The sequence below is a fragment of the Chlorocebus sabaeus genome, chromosome 21, assembly GCF_047675955.1.
Source record: "Chlorocebus sabaeus isolate Y175 chromosome 21, mChlSab1.0.hap1, whole genome shotgun sequence".
Taxonomy (NCBI): domain Eukaryota; kingdom Metazoa; phylum Chordata; class Mammalia; order Primates; family Cercopithecidae; genus Chlorocebus; species Chlorocebus sabaeus.
Genome location: NC_132924.1, coordinates 99,669,970 through 99,688,845, shown reverse-complemented (window position 1 = coordinate 99,688,845; position 18,876 = coordinate 99,669,970). Strand labels below are relative to the sequence as shown.

The 18,876-nt window shown below is 36.6% G+C and overlaps 1 protein-coding gene across 1 annotated transcript in view; it reads left to right on the top strand.

Annotated features, from left to right (window-relative positions):
• GRM8 (glutamate metabotropic receptor 8) overlaps positions 1–18,876 on the top strand; it is an 801,552-nt gene that overhangs the window by 693,311 nt on the left and 89,365 nt on the right. The window contains exon 9 of the mRNA XM_007982809.3: positions 7,406–8,341. Coding sequence (XP_007981000.1) covers positions 7,406–8,341 — 936 coding nt within the window. The remainder of the gene's footprint in view (positions 1–7,405; positions 8,342–18,876) is intronic.

Sequence of the window (18,876 nt, the reverse complement as noted above, 5' to 3'; positions counted from 1 at the left end):
GATGGTCCTTGAAGAAGCAGCTGACAGAATCCTCACATTTTTCCCATGGCCACTGCCATTCCTCAGATTCCTGTCGTCATCTTTCGTCTGGAATTCTGCAGCAGCCTCAGCGTGACTGACTTCTCTCTAGTTTTGGACTCCTCCAGTCTTCTTTCTACCCTACAGTCCAGAGATTCTAAAACGTGTCTCATCATCGTTGTCCTGGCTATATCCCCATGGAAGATCCCCACTACCTTCAGGATGGCATCCAAACTCCTCTCAGTGGCTCACAAGGCCCTTCATGATCTCACATGTACCCTCTTTCCTGGACTGTTTCTTGCTTCTCCATCCATTGCTTTTATCTACCTTCCTGCTATTCTTAATACTTTTAGTTCCTCCAGTTTGTCAAGGCTTCTTGAGACTATATCTTAGTAATTTTGTTTTTTGCCTGATGTGCTGTTGAGCTCCTCTTCTGTGCCTTGTCTCCTGCACAACCTCCAGACTGCTGTCTGCACTTCCATGAACCTCGACTTCGTGGTTCTGCTGTGTGCTCTTCTAGCAGTTCCATTTCCTCATCCTTCTCTAAGGGAGCCTCGATTGGCCTTTGTTTTTCTCTCTCCTCATCTACATTGTGTCTGGAGGGCAAGAACCATGTCTTGGTCTTGTTAAATTCTCACATTGAACTTTGTGCCTTGAACAAAATGGACATGCAGTATGTTTTTGTACAGTAATAGAGGACTGCGTCTTATACAGTAATAGAGGACTGAGTCTTAAAACCAGTTGAAAATATCAACTTAAATAGTCTCCACATTTTTAAAATAACAGCTTTATAGAGAGAACTTACATGCCAAAAATGATCTCTTTCAAAGTATGCAATTCAGTGGTTCTTTGTATATGCACAGCGTTGTACATCCATCACCAATATCTAATTTTATATCATTTTCATCATCATCCAAGAAATCCCATACCCTTTAGTGGACATTCTCTATTTCTTTCCTCCCTAGCTCCTGGAATTCAATGGATTTGCCTATTCTGGATATTATACATAAAATAAAAACATGCAATATGTAGTATTTTGTGATTAGCTTCATTCATTTCTTAGTGTAATGTTTTCAAGGTCCATCCATTTTGTAGTAGGTGTCAATACATTATTCCTTTTTATTGCTAAGTAATATAGATACACCACATTTGTTTATCCTTTCATCAGTTAATGGACATTTGGGTTGTTCCTGGTTTTCAGGGGTATTATGAATAATGCTGTTATGAACATTTATACACAAATTTTTGTGGGAACATATGTGTTTAACGATCTTTGATATATACCTAGAAGTGGAATTGCTAGGTCATATCGAAACCCTGTGTTTAGCTTTCTAAGGAATTGTCAAATTTTCCAAAACTACAGTACCATTTTACATTGCCACATCAATGCAAAGAATTCCTTCATCAACACTTGCTATTGTCTTTATTTTTTATTATAATAGTCCTGGTTGGTGCTCTGGTTTTGATTTAGATTTCCCCGATAGCTAATAATGTTAGGTATATTTTCATGCACTATTGACCATTTGTATATCTTCTTTGGGAAATGTCTATTCAGTTTATTAGCTCATTTGTAATTGAATGATTTGTAATTGAATTATTAGTCTTTTAACTGTTGAATTTTAACAGTCTTTGAAAAATATATTCTGGATACAAGTTCCTTAATAGAGATAATAATGACTTAAAAATATTTTTGCCTGTCCTGTGGGTTGTCTTTTAACAGTCTTGGTGGTGTGTCTTGAACCACAAAATTATTTCATATTGATGAAGTGCAATTTATTTTGTTGTTGTTGTTGCTTCTGCTTTTGGTGTCATATCTAAAAAACACTGCCTGACACAAGGTCATAAACATTTACTCCTGTTTTCTTCTAAGAGTTTTTAAGTTTTAGTTGTTGCATTGTGTCTTGGATACTTTTTGAGTTAAGTTTTGTATACAGTATGAGGTAGGTGTCTAACTTCATTATTTTGCATATGGGTAGGTGTTTATTTCTGGACTCTCTAGTCCACGCCACTAATTTGTTTATTATTATGCCTGTACTATGTTGTCTTGATTATTACATCCTTTGTTGTAAGTTTTAAAATCAGGAAATGTGAATACTCCGTCTTTGTTCTTTGCTTTCAAAATGTTGGCTATTCTGGGGTCCTTATATTTCCATATAAATTTTAGGATCAGATTATCAATTTCAGTGAAGGAGCCAGCTGAGATTTTGACTAGGATTGTGTTGAATATGTATGCAGATCAATGTGGGAAGTATCGCTATCTTAGCAGTAGTAAATCATCTGATTCATAAACAAAGGATTTTTTTTCACCTATTTATACATTTTTTTCACTTTTTTCAATGATGTTTTGTAGTTTTTCCTGGATAAGTCTTGTGCTTCTTTTACTAAGTTTATCCCTAGGTATTTTATTTTCAATGTTAATGTAAATGACTTTTATTTCTTAATTTTAATTTAAAATAGGAGAAGTCTTTGCATTTTTAAAGGTTATATAGATCTGGAACATCACAGAAAAACAGAATTTCAGCCTGGGAATCATCTCAAGCATATTAAATTTTTGAAAGGACATGGGCCACTTTGAAGAAGAGAAAAATATTGTTTTCTTTGTGGTCACTTAAAGCTGTACATGACTCTAAGGAAATGAAAAATATTAAGGAATATATATATATACACACACACACACAAACACATATATATAAAATACATATAATTATATAATTTTATATTCTGTTATCAAATTAACTGTGCCACATGTACTCATTCATGTGTGAATCATGTGATATGCAAAATACAATATTAAATTTTGAAATTTTAAGTACACATGCAGATTGTATGCATTGATAAAGCCTATTGATTACATGAAATTTAATGAGTAATGGTTTAAAGATAATCATTAGTGTCTCTGGAAGTATTTGCACATGCAGTCTTCCATTACATAAGTCAGATACGTTGAGTTTTGAATATCAGAGTGTCAAACTAGTCAACAAAATAATTATTAACACTATACTTACATATATAGAGCAAGAGGAAACGTGTTAAGAATGGTATGACTAAGTATCAGTTATCTGTAAACATTGTATTTAAAATTTTCCCACATCCTGTATATGGTAAGCACATTAACAAAGATACCACTTGATATTTCGGAAAAACATTATATTAGAGATATTAGATTGAGAGTTCTGTAATGAATACTGAAAATTATTAATTGTAATGGGGCTTTTAATTGTTCAACATTCTTGTAATCCTTTCTTCAGGAGTCATTAAAACTATACAGAAGAAAATTATCCCATAAAAATTATATATTTTTTAAAGAGTTTATAAAACAATACTCTTAACTGACTTTTCTGAAAAGATGGAAAATTTAAAAATGCAAGCACACTCACCTGGAAACTTTGGTTTCATGATTGTTTGTGTACTTGTCTGCAATAATAACAGGATTTGACAGCAGAAACCAGCTGATGACTTACGTTTTCTGAAATGCACTGGATTGAAACCTATTGAATGAATCACTATTGGTAAACATTGTCAAGATAAGAATAGGCCATTGTTTTGTCCCTGGAAGATCTATCTATATAACTATCCTCCATTTGTTATAACCTGTATTTTAGACTGAAAACGTCTTCATAACAGAATAATACCAAAGGTGAGGAAGGCAAATTTTAAAAATATATAGTTAAGGCATCTCTTTATACTTATAATGAAAGATGGTATAATTTGTTAATATAGCAATAAACAAAGGTTGAATAATCTTTGTTTATACTTTGTAACAGTTGTGGAAATTAGGCAGTTTTCATTTACTTTCAAATAGTGTTGGTTTTAATTATTATTTAGCAACTATGTAAAATAAGTTGTTAGTGTCAAATATTACTGTATTTATAAGATCCTTGTTCGAGCATTTGTTATTTGTCCTTTCTTGAAGTGGATACTAGTTGGTTTGCAGACGTTAGCTATGAAATCAATTTACAGTATAGTTTAGCGTAAATAGATTCCTTGATGAAAATGAAGTCATATATATTTGGCATGTATATTTAACATATTTATTAAAACATAACCTGTAAACTAAAACATTACAATCTCTTTTATAATAAAGAATCACATGTATTGCTTAATTTTTTTTTTTTTTACTTAAAGAAAATTCATAGCTGTTAAAAATTGTGGTATTTTTCATAGTCTTATGACTTTATTTTTCATTTATGAAAAACATTTTTTCACTGGTTCAAAACATTAAAAATTTATCAAGGAAAATTTCACATTTAGCTTATAATGATAAATACTTATCCTATGTAATGAGACTTACCTGGTATAGGTATATTTCTTTTTTAACATGTCTTATGTTCTTCTGAGAAATAATACATATTGAGAATTAAAGCTTCTGACATGTGGTTAGAGACCCTGACCTTTAAGGTTTCTTGAAGTTTAATGTTTCCAATATATTTTTCTGTTTTTTGTTGTTGTTGTTTGTTTTGTTTGTTTGTTTGAGCAGGAACATTGTAAATCTATGGAGGTTCCCAACAAAATGCAATTTTGTTTCTACAGTAGCTAGCTTTTACATATAACCTTCAGAAACGTATTTTCTTATCTTATAAGAGTCCATTAGGGTATAAAGTTAATTACCGAAGCACCCAGTGGAGCATTTCATTTTTTTCTCAGTGTTTTTTGAAAGAAATCACTGTGTGCTTCCATTTACCTTTCTTTCTTCCTGCAATCTTGTAAGTAAATATAATATAATATTTTTAAGTTATTAAAACCTAATAAGAAACTAGAGGGTTACAGTAGATTACATTTCTTTTGTGGTAAGCTGACAGGATAGATCTAATAGTCTCAAATGCCCTGATGAAGTAGCATCTACTTTCTCAAGGAAGGATGTCTGAAATTAAAGACACAAAGTCTCTACTCTACCTTGAGGAGATTCGACAGCCCTTTAAAAGTATTGAGCTTGAAGACTACAGTTCTCTGGCCTCAACGATTCACCCCAGATTCAAGAAAGGAATGCATTCTTAAGTAATCGTTCATGAGAACAATTTCAGTCACCTGATTGTCAAAGAGTAAGCCAACGTAAGAATGAGGAAGGAATATTGCTAAAGCTACATACTTGGGGCTGTTTTGGAAGTATACAGTAGCTGTCCCTGGGTGTGCCTTCTGGACAGATAACTACACTGATATTAAAATGAAAGTGGCCACCAAGTAGCTAAGTTTAATTTGAGCTGCATTCATTTTCTATTGTTGCAGAACAAATAACTCCAAAATGTAGCAGTTTAAAACAATAAACCTCATCTCACAATACTTCTGTAGATCAGAAATTCAGGAACAGGTTAGCTGGGTTTTCCTGGCTCAGGGTCTCTCATGAGGTTGTATTCAAAATGTCATTCAGATGTCACCTGAAGGCTTGACTGGAGCCAGACGATGACTTTCTGGGCATCTCCTTCACACGCATGGGAAGTTGGTGCTTGCTGTGGGCAGGAGGCGCCTCCATTCTTTCCACAGGGCTGCTAAGAGTATTGATGATGAGGTAGGAGGGAGTTGGCTCTGGAGGTGGAACTTGGACACCAGACCAATCTGAGGGCTAGTTAAAACAGGGACAAGACAGAAGCAGCTTCCCATAAGACATGTCCACCATTGCCATGGCAGTTACAGCCTCTTTCTATGGCAATGACCTGCAACCCAGTAGTTATTACCCTTTTCCTAGAAATTTCTACATAATCCCCAGAACTGCATAATCTGCAGAACTGCCCTGAGCTGTTGCTCTCTGCCTATAGGGTAACTCTGCAGGAACAGTCATGGAGCTATAACACTGTCTAGAACTGTAACACTGCTGCTTTAGTAAAGCTGTTTTCTTCTAACCGCCAGCAGCTTGCCCTTGAATTCTTTCCTGCGTGAAGCCAAGAATTCTGGCAGGCTTGGTCCCACTTTGGGGCTCGTCTGTCCTGCATCAGTGACACTGGAGTGCTTCCGCTCAAGTGAATTATCCAGCAGAGGCAAGGCTGAAACCAAAATGCCTTTTATGACCTGGCCTTAGAAGAGACATACCATCATTTCTGGAATATACTGTTGTTTACACAGACTAGCCCTATTCAAAGTGGGAGGGGGCCACAGGAGCACATGAATTTTCAGAGGTGAGCTTAGTGGGGGCCATGGTGGAGTAGACTACCACAGAGTATAGTAATTATTTTGGATTATCAGTAAAGGTGAACTTATGAAAATAAGTGGTTCTTTTTTTCTGAAACATTCCTTCATCTCCCTTTTCTGTGCCTCTTCAGCACCCTCTATTTCCAAATCCCAGTACTTCTAAGCCGTATCCTTATTCCTCAGGGTTCTGCTGTGGTGCCTTTCCTGTCCTTTTTCCCTCATGAATTCAACAAATATGTATTGAGGGCAAATTGTATGCCAGTCACTGTTTGTTCACACCAGTGAAAAAAATTACTCATTTCATAGAGCTTACCTTTTATAGTAGCTGCTTTTCATAGTAAGTGGTCTCCTGTCATCCATAATTTTCAGTTTTGTCCTATCAGCTTCTGCTAAAATTACTGTATGTCTAATAAGAAAAACAATTTCAAGGTAAGAGATCAATGATTGGCACTATCTCTTTCATGAACTGCTTGTATTTCAATAGAGTTATTCTATGATTTAACCTGAAAGCATAAGGTTGGATTTTAAGGCCCTGAGGCAGATACTGAGCAAAGTAAGGAAAATCTCATTTGTACTAATTTCCCTGCTTTAAATCACCATAGGGCCACTTTCGTTCAGTAAAAAAACATTGCCATCAACTTATCTCATTCAGCATGGTGTTTTGCACAACATGGAAATGGAAGACTAAGAAAAAAAGGATATTTCAAGCCTAAACAGGGGCACAACACATTAATATAGTTATCTGCATGAACACATGAGGAAAGTCAGAGATTAAAGTAACTCATTTTGCCATTTCCTTTCAAAATTGATGCAGTGCGATTTGAATTTCTCTAAGTATGGTAGAAAGACATGGATCATCTTTTATATATGTTTATATCCTAACCCGGTGTTTCAGGGATTCTGCCATTTATATTTGTGATTAACTCTAAAGCATCTTTCTACGGGTCTTATTTATTTTTGTATTTTATTTTTTTAGTGTTAAAACTGTTTCGACCAATAAATCTTTCTCCAGATGTCACATCGGTCAGCACTGAGGAGGTAAATGGAAACTAATGACACTCATCAAGTTGATGAGGTGAATGATATGTTGGATCCAGTCACTTAACACTTTCATAAAGTCAATATCAGGGGAAAAACCTAGGCTCTTATTATGGTAAACTGTATTTGTACTGTCAGCATTCTGTGATTTATTACAAACTCGTGGCTAGGATTAGGATATTATAAATGGGGGAAAAATGGAAGGCTCATTAATTTTTTATACCCACAGGTGGAACACATGCAGTGGGCTCATAGAGAACATACTCACCCGGCGTCTGTCTGCAGCCTGCCGTGTAAGCCGGGGGAGAGGAAGAAAACGGTGAAAGGGGTCCCTTGCTGCTGGCACTGTGAACGCTGTGAAGGTTACAACTACCAGGTGGATGAGCTGTCCTGTGAACTTTGCCCTCTGGATCAGAGACCCAACATCAACCGCACAGGCTGCCAGTTTATCCCCATCATCAAATTGGAGTGGCATTCTCCCTGGGCTGTGGTGCCTGTGTTTGTTGCAATATTGGGAATCATCGCCACCACCTTTGTGATCGTGACCTTTGTCCGCTATAATGACACACCTATCGTGAGGGCTTCAGGACGCGAACTTAGTTACGTGCTCCTAACAGGGATTTTTCTCTGTTATTCGATCACCTTTTTAATGATTGCAGCACCAGATACAATCATATGCTCCTTCCGACGAATCTTCCTAGGACTTGGCATGTGTTTCAGCTATGCAGCCCTTCTGACCAAAACAAACCGTATCCATCGAATATTTGAGCAGGGGAAGAAATCTGTCACAGCGCCCAAGTTTATTAGTCCAGCATCTCAGCTGGTGATCACCTTCAGCCTCATCTCCGTCCAGCTCCTTGGAGTGTTTGTCTGGTTTGTTGTGGATCCCCCCCACATCATCATTGACTATGGAGAGCAGCGGACACTAGATCCAGAGAAGGCCAGGGGAGTGCTCAAGTGTGACATTTCTGATCTCTCACTCATTTGTTCACTTGGATACAGTATCCTCTTGATGGTCACTTGTACTGTTTATGCCATTAAAACGAGAGGTGTCCCAGAGACTTTCAACGAAGCCAAACCTATTGGATTTACCATGTATACCACCTGTATCATTTGGTTAGCTTTCATCCCCATCTTTTTTGGTACAGCCCAGTCAGCAGAAAAGGTAAGTGGCAGAAAATGCACTTGACAACTTTTTCCTGGATTGAACATCTTCTTTTAGGATGCTTTTCCTCCTTTTATTTGGTTCACTTATATTCTCTCAAGATGCTTCAGTCTGTGCTATTCTTAGTGTGTGTGTGTGTGTGTGTGTGTGTGTGTATATATCTTCATCCATCAAGGTCACATTGCTTTGAATTTGTGTTGACAAAGCCTGATTTTCCATGAAAAACACTTTAATGTGTCCTCCTTGGCAAGGTTGAAGATTGACAGGGCTCACATCACTTTCTGAGTCTCCCTTCCCAGCTCTGCTATCTGCTAACATCACTGTTCTTTTCCAAATGTTAATTAAAAGAGGGAGGAAGAAAGGGCAGACATGGTTCACAGGGGTGAGCTGTCCCTGAGATATGCCACTGCATGACAAATGCCTTCTTTTCTGTTCTAATGTAACTCTGGGATAAAGCCATTGCTTGGTAATTATGATGATTTTAGCCATGGAAGCAGAGTTTATAGTGAAATAATCACACACACATGCAAACACTGAATGGCTTTGTTCAGTCTGAACCATCTTACTATTTCTTCTCAGTCCCCATTCTTGTTGCTTTTTCATATGTGGAAGTTGATGATGAGGGTTAAAAAAAGCAACTATGGACAATTATATAAAGCAGCTTATAAATTTTAGAAGGCGAAGATCAATGGACTCCCCCAACGTAATTTCTTTTGTCACTAATCTCTTGTTAATGCTTTCCACATAAAATACTGCTGGTAAAGAATATCTGTATAGGAAGGGAGTGTTTGCTGAGTTGGATGTTGTAGTTCTATGTACAGAAAAGCAGAGAACTAAGGTGAACTCTGAATTCCACGGTTTCGGTAGTGGGATGGAGGTAAACCAGCTTGAAACCCAGGAAATGCTGTCTTTCTGTAATGACAGCCCTTCTACCCTGACGGGCATGTGAGAGAGTTCTTTCAGAGTGAGGACTTGATTGTTCCATCCTGTGCCACCAGAGATTGGGAGAAAAATGAAACATCCTGGGGTAATTACATTCCCCAGGCTACAGCATTCCAAGGAGGTTCTGCATGACCCAGCAGAAAATCCCAGCAAATTCACAGAAAATTTCCACAACAAGGGGACAGAAAGCTCATTAGTATGAGAATTCATCCCTTCCTCAATCAATGTGGCCTTCAACTATTTTTGGACAAATAATGTACTTCAGCAAACTTGCTGCTGAAGAGAATAAACTTCTGATTCTATTAAATACGTTTTTTGAAGGAAAAATATAAAAAAATAACCATTTTCTCTCAGAACAGTAACACTGCAGAGTTGTAGATGCCCCCTGAGGAGCAGTGATGAAGATGATAAGAAATTTACAGTGAAGTGGACGCATGAATATGCCAGGGGGTGGAGGTTGCCCTGTGTTGCTGAGACTGTGGGAGTTGTTCATTCACTTGAAAACCTGGGGGTTATGCGTAATTTTATGGGTGTCTATATAGCTATGCCTATGCAGACATGATTGAGTGTGGCTAGCAAAATTCCTTTTTCTTTCTTAGCTTTCTTAAATCAAACTAAATCTAAGAAGCACTCGGAAAGACACATTATAAAATATGTTAATGGATTCATTTTGTGTGTATAATATAGTTGAATGTAAAAAAGACTAAAGAAATCATTTAAGAAATGCTAACTCTAGGAATTTTGAGAATATTTTAGAGTCCACAAATTATTTAGTCATGGAAATGTTGAATTCAGATTAGCTCTACATCAAGGGTATCACATTATAAATAACTAAGATTTTGGTACTGAGGTACTTCATATTATAAAATTATGTGTTACCCTAAATCTACATCTGAAAATTTGCTACCTGCTATTCTCTGTCCAAGTTTCTTTTATTATTCAAGACAATACATAAAATTATTGACAAGTCTAGACAACATAGCAAGACCCTATCTCTACAATAATAAAAATAAAAAATTAGCCAGGTATGGTGTCGTGCACCTGCAGTCCTAGCTATTCAGGAGGCTGAGGCAGCAGTGATGGCTTGAGCCCAGGAGTTTAAGGCTATAGTGAGCTAGGATCATGCCACTGCACTACAGGCTGGGCAACAGAGTGAGACCTGGTCTCTACCAAAAAAAAAAAAAAAAAAAAAAAAAAATGCTTGAGAATGTTTATGTTTTCACATTGCATAAATTATTGACATGAATATGAAAAAATGAACAAAACTTGTATATCTCTACAAGAAGGCTTTAAATATGTTGTTTTGACCTTGGAGGGCCAAAGAGCTGGTCAGTCCTCCATTTTCATTTGTATTATTCAGACAATCGGCCCCATGTTATCAGCCTGAAGTGTTTACTCCAGCTAGCCAGCGCACACATCCATTAACCCAGCAGCTCCTTATTGAGCATTGTGTCCATCATTGAGCTAATTATTGAGCCCATGTCAGTCGGCTTCTCTGAGCCTCTTTTGCAAGGCTCAGTCTGGCTCTTAGCCCATGCCTTCCTGATGCCTGCCAGCACCAGCAAGGTGCCAGGCTCAAAGTCAGAAAAGTATCAGGCTCAAGGGCAGGAGAAGATGGTGAGGGGTCAGATCTGTGATGAGAAAGCAAACAATAGAACTGTGCATTCTGTGACTGTGCATTGGTGACACCGAATTTACAACTTACTGAAGAGCAAAATGTCTTCCAGTATGCATTTAATTGTTTCTTCTCAGAATAACGTCAGAGAATGCATCGAACCATACTGGTCTCTCTGAAATTACAAGAAGCAGGAATAACAACTTAGTTGAAAAGTTTAGACAGATGTTTTGGGAAACGTTTGGGTAAAATCAAGTTATAAAAGGACACTTGTAGCAATTATGAAAACAGACAGCTTTCTGAAGTGTCTTTATTGTATGATATATTATTTAACTTCCCCACATTCCTTTGTCCTCTGTTTTTGAAATCAAGATGAATCATTTTTCCCAATAGATTTTAATAACATCATTTGTAAGTACTGCTGAATTCAACTAAATTATGGTATAAAGGTACCTTTTGCTTCCCTATAGAAAAGTGGTGTGAAGGAAGGGTAGACCACTGAGGCATAGCCATACAATAACACAAACTCATATAATTGTACTGAAAAGAGAAAAAAATTAAAATGTAATTGACTTAACAGTCAGGAGAAGTATCCTTAGGGATGGTAAGGGGATGTAAGGATGGCAGAAATCTCTAAAACACATATTTTATCATCCTTAATTGGGCTCGTAAAATCGAGATAATCAGACAAGGGTTACGACACTGTCAACCTCCAGTGAGCACTGTGCGTCATCTAGAGCCGATGGAAACAAAACAAAACACCCTCAAAGTGGAACAGAAAATAAAACTCAAAAAGACAAGAAAAGAAAAGAAGAAACCTCCAATAAATCTCAAACCAGCTTTTCTTCCAGTGGCCTCAGGATGCATAGCAGCTTAAGTTAGAAACCTGGGTGTCACCTTAGACTCCTCCCTCTACTCACTCCTGCGCCTTTATTTCCTCTTCTCACTTTTAAAAGTCATCGTTATCAATCTGTGGACAATAAGCAATGTCTGAATGAGTATGTCTCTTAACATACAGCTCTTCTTATAGTCCATTCTCAATAAATGCCTATTCAATGAGTTAATATTAATGATATAATAATATAAAGGTATATTTGTGATTTAAGTTAGACTACAGCACAATGGGAATCTTCTGTATGCATCTTATTGTAATCTCCATTATAACAATTTTTTTTTTCTGAAAAAAATGATTTACCATTTAATGATGGGTCATGTATATTTTTTCCTAAACATTTGTCATTGTCGCTTATTCTCACATAGGGCTACTACATGTTTAAAGAGAAGAGCAAGAAAGAATTATTATAGTTGTCCTTTGTTTCATCCATAATTCACAAAGCAAAGGAGAACTGATGCAACTATTGAGATACTTTTGCCATATCACCCCTCTTGTTCTTTTTCTGTATTTATCTACTTTAGGGGCAGAAGAGTGTAGGGCTACACAAGTGGGCCAGTGGAGTAGGAAAGAGCATAAGCTCCTGAACATGAAATCTTGGGTTCAAATCCTGTGTCTGCTAAATCGCTGAGAAAACATGGGCAAGTGCCTATGTATCTATAGGTGGTAATGAGTTCCCCCCGGACAATACAAATTCCAATACAAAGCAATGTAAAGCAACCCCCTGCCATCGCACCCAGCCCTGTTCTCGAGCTAGAGAAAACTTGAGCTCATATATTCTGGGGAAAAGCAGGAAGAGGGTCGATTATTTAAAAGAAACACACATACACACACACAACTTCTTTTGTCTCTGTATGGTGTGTTTTTTGTACTAATAGATACCTCATATTTGTTTTGCTGAAAGTTACATGACAGGAGTCATGAAAAGTGTTTCATGCACATAATAGGCAGTGAATAAATGTTGGCTATCATTATCATTAGGCTGTTACCCATGCACTCAGCATAATATTGAGTCTGTAATAGGGTCTTTAAAAACTATTTGTTTAATAACTGAATATATTCAAATGAATAGAGTAGGAGGATGTGATTTGATTTATCCAAGTAATTTTCTCAATTTCTTCTGCCAGGTAGATCATATCTGAGCAGACTCCCAACTGAACTGAAAGTGTTTTCTTACTTCTTTTTCTTTTCTTTTTTTTTTTTTTTTTTTTGAGATAGAGTCTTGCTCTGTCGCCAGGCTGGAGTATAGTGGCACTATCTTGGCTCACTGCAACCTCTGCCTCCCAGGTTCAAGTGATTCTCCTGCCTCAGCCTCCCAAGTAACTGAGACTATAGACACACGCCACCACTCCCAGCTAATGTTTGTATTTTTAGTAGAGATGGAGTTTCACCATGTTGGCCAGGATGATCTCGATCTCTTGACCTCATGATCCACCCATCTCAGCCTCCCAAAATGCTAGGATTACACGTATGAGCCAGTGCACCCAGCCTGAAAGTGTTTTCTTAAACATAGAGCCTTGCCCGAAGAGTAGATCTTACAGATTACAGCAGTTAAAGAGGGCTGTGAGGGAAAGAAGAATCTGGAGCATTTGGAGACAGGACAGAGTTGTTCCTGAGGCATTGTGTACCTGCCTTCAAATATTTAGCAGACGATACTGGAAGAAAAAATAAATATCATCAGAAAGCAGTTGCTGAAATCTTTGTATTATAATTTGAAATGTGAATAACTCTAATAAAAGTTTTGAGAGGTAGTTTGGAGATCAGTAATAAAATTCCTGCTCTAAGGAATAGTCCAGATGATAAAAGAACAGCCTGAAAATCCTGCGGAAAGAGTGTCAATAACCTGGACAACGATGGAAGAGATTTGCAGAATAGATCAAACCAGAGGAAAATTTTCAGCCGTACCTTGTCTCCTGACATTTCTCCATTTCCTTAAAGGAGGGCAGTAGAAATGATTATCAGTATCCACATTGCATGTTTGTAATAATTAAATATTGCATATAACTATCTTAGGTTACCTGTTGGTAAACTGTATACCATTTTCTTCCCCCCCCCCCCTTTTTTTTTTGAGATGAAGTCTCGCTCTGTTGCCCAGGCTGGAGTACAGTGGCGCCATCTTGGCTCACTGCAAACTCTGCCTCCTAGGTTCAAGCGATTCTCTTGCCTCAGCCTCTCAAGTAGCTAGGATTACAAGTATGCACCACCACACCCAGCTAATTTTGTATTTTTAGTAGAGACAGGGTTTCACCATTAGGCTGGTCTCGAACTCCTGACCTTAAGTGATCCACCCGCCTCGGCCTCCCAAAGTGCTGGGATTACAAGCATGAGCCACTGCACCCAGCCAACTATATACCATTTTATTTCCTTGTCAGTTCACAGTCATTTGAAGCAGATCCTTTTGAGCTGTGCCACATTATGGAACTATTTAATGTATTGTGGTCAATTTTTTTGTGGACAAGATCGATTATATGAGACTGTTGCAATCTGCTCTGGAAGTGGGAAGTAAATTTTCAAAAAATTGGAAAAGAAAGCGTGTATGTGGCCTCATTTATGCTCCTAGTTTAAAAGAGATGCTTGTGAAGATTCAGAGGAAACATGGAATTCTCATGTAGAGCACATGCAGGCAGGACTGCCGAGTAGTTCTCCTAGGGAATGCTGCCTTATATAAGTTTTTGTTTTCATTTTTTTTTTCTGATTGTGCTACATATTATTCCCGCAGAAAATTACCAACTTTAACATTTAGAGGAATTCTTTTGAGGGAAGCCATCTTAATTCATAGCACAAAGAAATATTTGCTCAATGAATCTTTTTAGATTACACCTCCTACTTTTGGGGGTTCTGAGGAAGCTGTGGGGCCGAAGATTACTTAATTTAAGTGCTTATTATTAGTGGCATTGTGGTATTTTTACACTCAATTTTCAATTGAAATTGAGTTCACAAAGAGTTTGAATTCTCCGCCCAATTACAACAATTTATGCAACTAGACCATTAGATACACAGCCTGGGAACTTACAGCTAGAGCTAACACATCGAAATGGTTCAACTTTCTGAATATGATTGAAAAATCCTGAGGTACTAGATTTGATTAAGACTGAAATGTAAACATTTTCAGTCATAGTGACCATGACTTTATGTTAAAATGCTTTAGGAGAATATCATATATACAAACCTAATCTTTTCTATACAGACAGAATCTTAATGACACCCAGGACTGTTGATAATGCAGAATGTAGTGACTGATTTACTTATTATGATTTTGTAGGACATTTTTTATGCTTCAGTAGATGCTTGTATCTCATGGAACATACAGGGTGCCAGGAAGAACAGATTGCAAGCAAACAGTTCCTTTTGGCTGTAACCACATATATATATATATATTTTATGTTGGGAAATGTAAAAGAAAAATCTAAATGTGGTATCATATGGGTTAGTACTACCTACCTTAAAGTGTAGAAAAAATATTTAACCAAATATTAATATATATTCCGGGCTATCTAAAATAAATTCAAAACAGATTTATTTGAATAATTAAAAGAATATATAAAAAGAAATTTAATCTGGTTTCTGGTTCAAGATAATGGCTGGCACAAAGATACTTGTATGTCCTCCATCTAAGGTAACAAATGACAAAAATAATGAGATTTAAAAAAAGAAAGAAGACTAAGAGGAAGGGAGAAAGAGAAGGAGAGAGAATGAGAGGAAGCCATTATATTGTTAGAACCAACATTTGGTAAAACTGAGAAAGTCTTGAAAAATAAAAGCCAGTTGGGTCTGATTTATGGAGAAATTCAAAGAAGGGAAGCACAACCCAAGATGCATAAGTGGTTCTTACTATAAAAGTCCCAAATAATTTCCAAACCTAAAGTCAACATAAAGGCCTGAACCAGACATCAGAGTGACCATCAGGGAAATATTTAAAGAACTGCATTTCAGGAGATCTGGACCAGTTGGGCTCCTCCTCACTTCCCCTTTCTGTTCCAACCTTAATGTAGAAAGAGTGCAAGTTAAAGAACTCTAAAGAATGGGAAATATGTGAGGACAGAGGACTTCTGTATATATAAGGCGCTGAACGAGAAAGGGCAGAATTGGAAGTGATTTTGTTTCAGATATGACCAGGGGGAACAGGAAATACAGTCCTACCTAGGATAAGAATTTAAGTTTCTCAATTCTTAGAACAGGTTTCTCCTGCAGTAAGTTCCAGGCTGCTCGCTTGCCAATATCCATGCATCTTTAAGAGGAGTGAGCCAGGTAAAACAATCACTAAACTCACAAGTTCATAGTCAGCCCTCTCAAACAAAGACAACAGGCCCCACCAGTAATCTTTGTCATGCAGCCTGGTCCTCCTATTATAATTCTACATCAACAGCTAAGGATGGCAGGATAACTGCAGAAAACCCAGAGCAGAATTTTAAAAGACTAAAAAAGAAACAAATAAAACAACATTAACTGACTGAAAAAAAAAATGCCACAGGTAATTCAGGAAATATAAGACAATGTTTTTTAAAAAACACAGTTTTAACTAGCATTTTAAGAGTGAATCAAGAAAATATGGAACACATACCCATACACACACATGCAAGTGGCTATGGAAAGTATCAGTCAGGGAATAAGAATATTATCCCGGAAATTAAAATTATGAACGTGAAAATAAAGAGCTGAACAGATATGCTGAAACATAGAACCAGAGCAGAGATCTAGAGGGCAAAACAAAAGTCAGAACCAGAAAGAAAATTGGAAAAAAAGGAAAATATGAGGAAAAGTGAAGACATGTTGAGCATAAATGCAAGATCCCAATATATATCTAATAAAAATCCTAGAAAAGGAAGCAGAGACAAAGAATGGACGTAAACTAAATACAAAAACAAGACAGAAGGAAGGTTTCACAATCGAAGAAAGAAAATTCTTCAAATTGAAAAAATGGAAAGGGTCAAACATCTTAGTAAATTTTCACTAATTGACAGAAAATTCCAGGAACTTTTAGAAGGGAAGAAAAGATACCTACAAAGAATGAACATCATATCTCATGTGCCTCCTTGAAATCTAAACAGAATTGAGCAAAGTCTTTCTTGAGGGAACAGTGTTTTAAACTTAAAATTGTATAGCCAACCAAACTATCAATCAGTGTTAGGCTAAAAATGTAAATGGCCCAGAAAATCTGGTGCCTACATAGCTACATATGAATTATCCTAGGTTTAACACAACAAAACAAAAAAAGGCATGTCAGATATGAGACAGTAAGGCAGTGGCAATCACATATGATTTAGAAGGATTTTTTTTTTTAACTTGGGAAAGGATGTATTAGACCCTGGTGGTTAATATATCCTCTATATATTCATATATATCCATAATCCTTTAAAAGCCAGGATTTTTAATAATTATGCTTACTCCTTTTCTGAAAGTCCAGTTATGCTACTTAAATGAATCTGAATGGAATAATATTTAGTAGCCATAATATAGTAATTGCTTTTTGAATTGGTATTATATTGTTAGAAGGAATCTAGAAACAAAATAAAGAAGTATTAATTCATCTACTAATGTGAGTAATGTAAATATTATACAAACAAATATTATACAAAGGAATGTAAATATACAAACAAATATACAAACAAATATTATCTACTAATGTGAGTATTGTAAATATTATACAAATCCTGTAAATTAAAAATAGTAATATAACTTTAAAAAATTGAGAGGTCTGGCCAGGCATGGTGGCTCATGCCTGTAATCCCAGCACTTTGGGAGGCTGAGGCAGGCAGATCGCTGAGGCTGGGAGTTCTAGACCAGCCTGGCCAACCTGGCGATATCCTATCTCTACTAAAAATACAAAAATTAGCCTGGCATGGTGGCAGGTGCCTGTAATCGCACCTACTCTGAAGCCTGAGGCAGGAGAATCACTTGAACCCGGGAGACGGAGGCTGCAGTGAACTGAGATTGTGCCCACTGCACTCCAGCCTGGGTGATAGAGTGAGACTCTGTTTAAAAAAAAAAAAAAAAAAAAAAAAAATTGAGAGGTCTGTGAAAAGGGACAATAGAGAGGGGACTTGTGCAAACACTAAATCACTTGTCTTTTTCTGTGAGTAGCCAATAGATACCATCTAAAATTGGTAACTCAAGAGATATGAGTGCATTCTTTACACAACAGGAAAAACAAAACAAAACAAAAATCATTCAAACTCATTAATTCTGTAGAATGGGATCAGGAGATGGAAGATTATTCAAGTATAAATCATTGCATACAGAATAATTTAAGCGAAAGTCTCAAGAAAAACTTTTCCAAGGCAACATAAAGGTATGTTTTCATATTAGGGGTTTTTGATATATAATAAATTTTTAAAGAAAAATCTTTTAGATGCAGAAATGGATGAATGATTTTGAATTTGCAAAATGACTCAAAATCTTTGGTTGACACAAATCGTTTTTGAATGTCCTCTTCTTTAGGTTTAATATAATTGCTAAATAAATACTTTTCAATGGCCAAAATTTAAATGTTAACTTATAGCTGGTGATAGCATTTCATCAAAAATATTTATTAAATGTTTGCTTTATGCAAAAACCTTTGTGTGATATTCAGAAAAATGCAAAAATGATTAAGAAGTCATCAGATTTTTAAGGGTCAAGTCAGGGGGATAATACCAAGAGCAGAGGTGACTGGTCAAGGCAGAGTAAGATAATGGAGGTGAAGTTCACAGTATGAGGTTTTGGGACCAGGGATGGTGAACGGATGGTGAACGGACGAAGACAGCCTCCATGAAGGAAGTGGGAATTTAAAAAGGCCTGAAAGAGGGAAAGAAACAGATGCAAACAGCCTTCTAAACAATAGGAACAGTGGGTTTACACTTTCAGAAAAGGGAAAGTCGGGTATTGTTTGTAAAACCTGTGACCAAAAACTTGTTTTAAATTTAGGATAGCCACAAGGAGAACTGGGAGGCCGCGTATTCATTTTTTCCTTGTTAATAGCACACCTTTTCCACTGAAAAAGTATTTTCCAGTGTGGGTGAAAAATTATGTGATTACTATAAAATAAGGATAGTCAGATAATTGGGAGTCATTTTATGAAGGGATTTAAGCCAAGTTGATACTTCATTT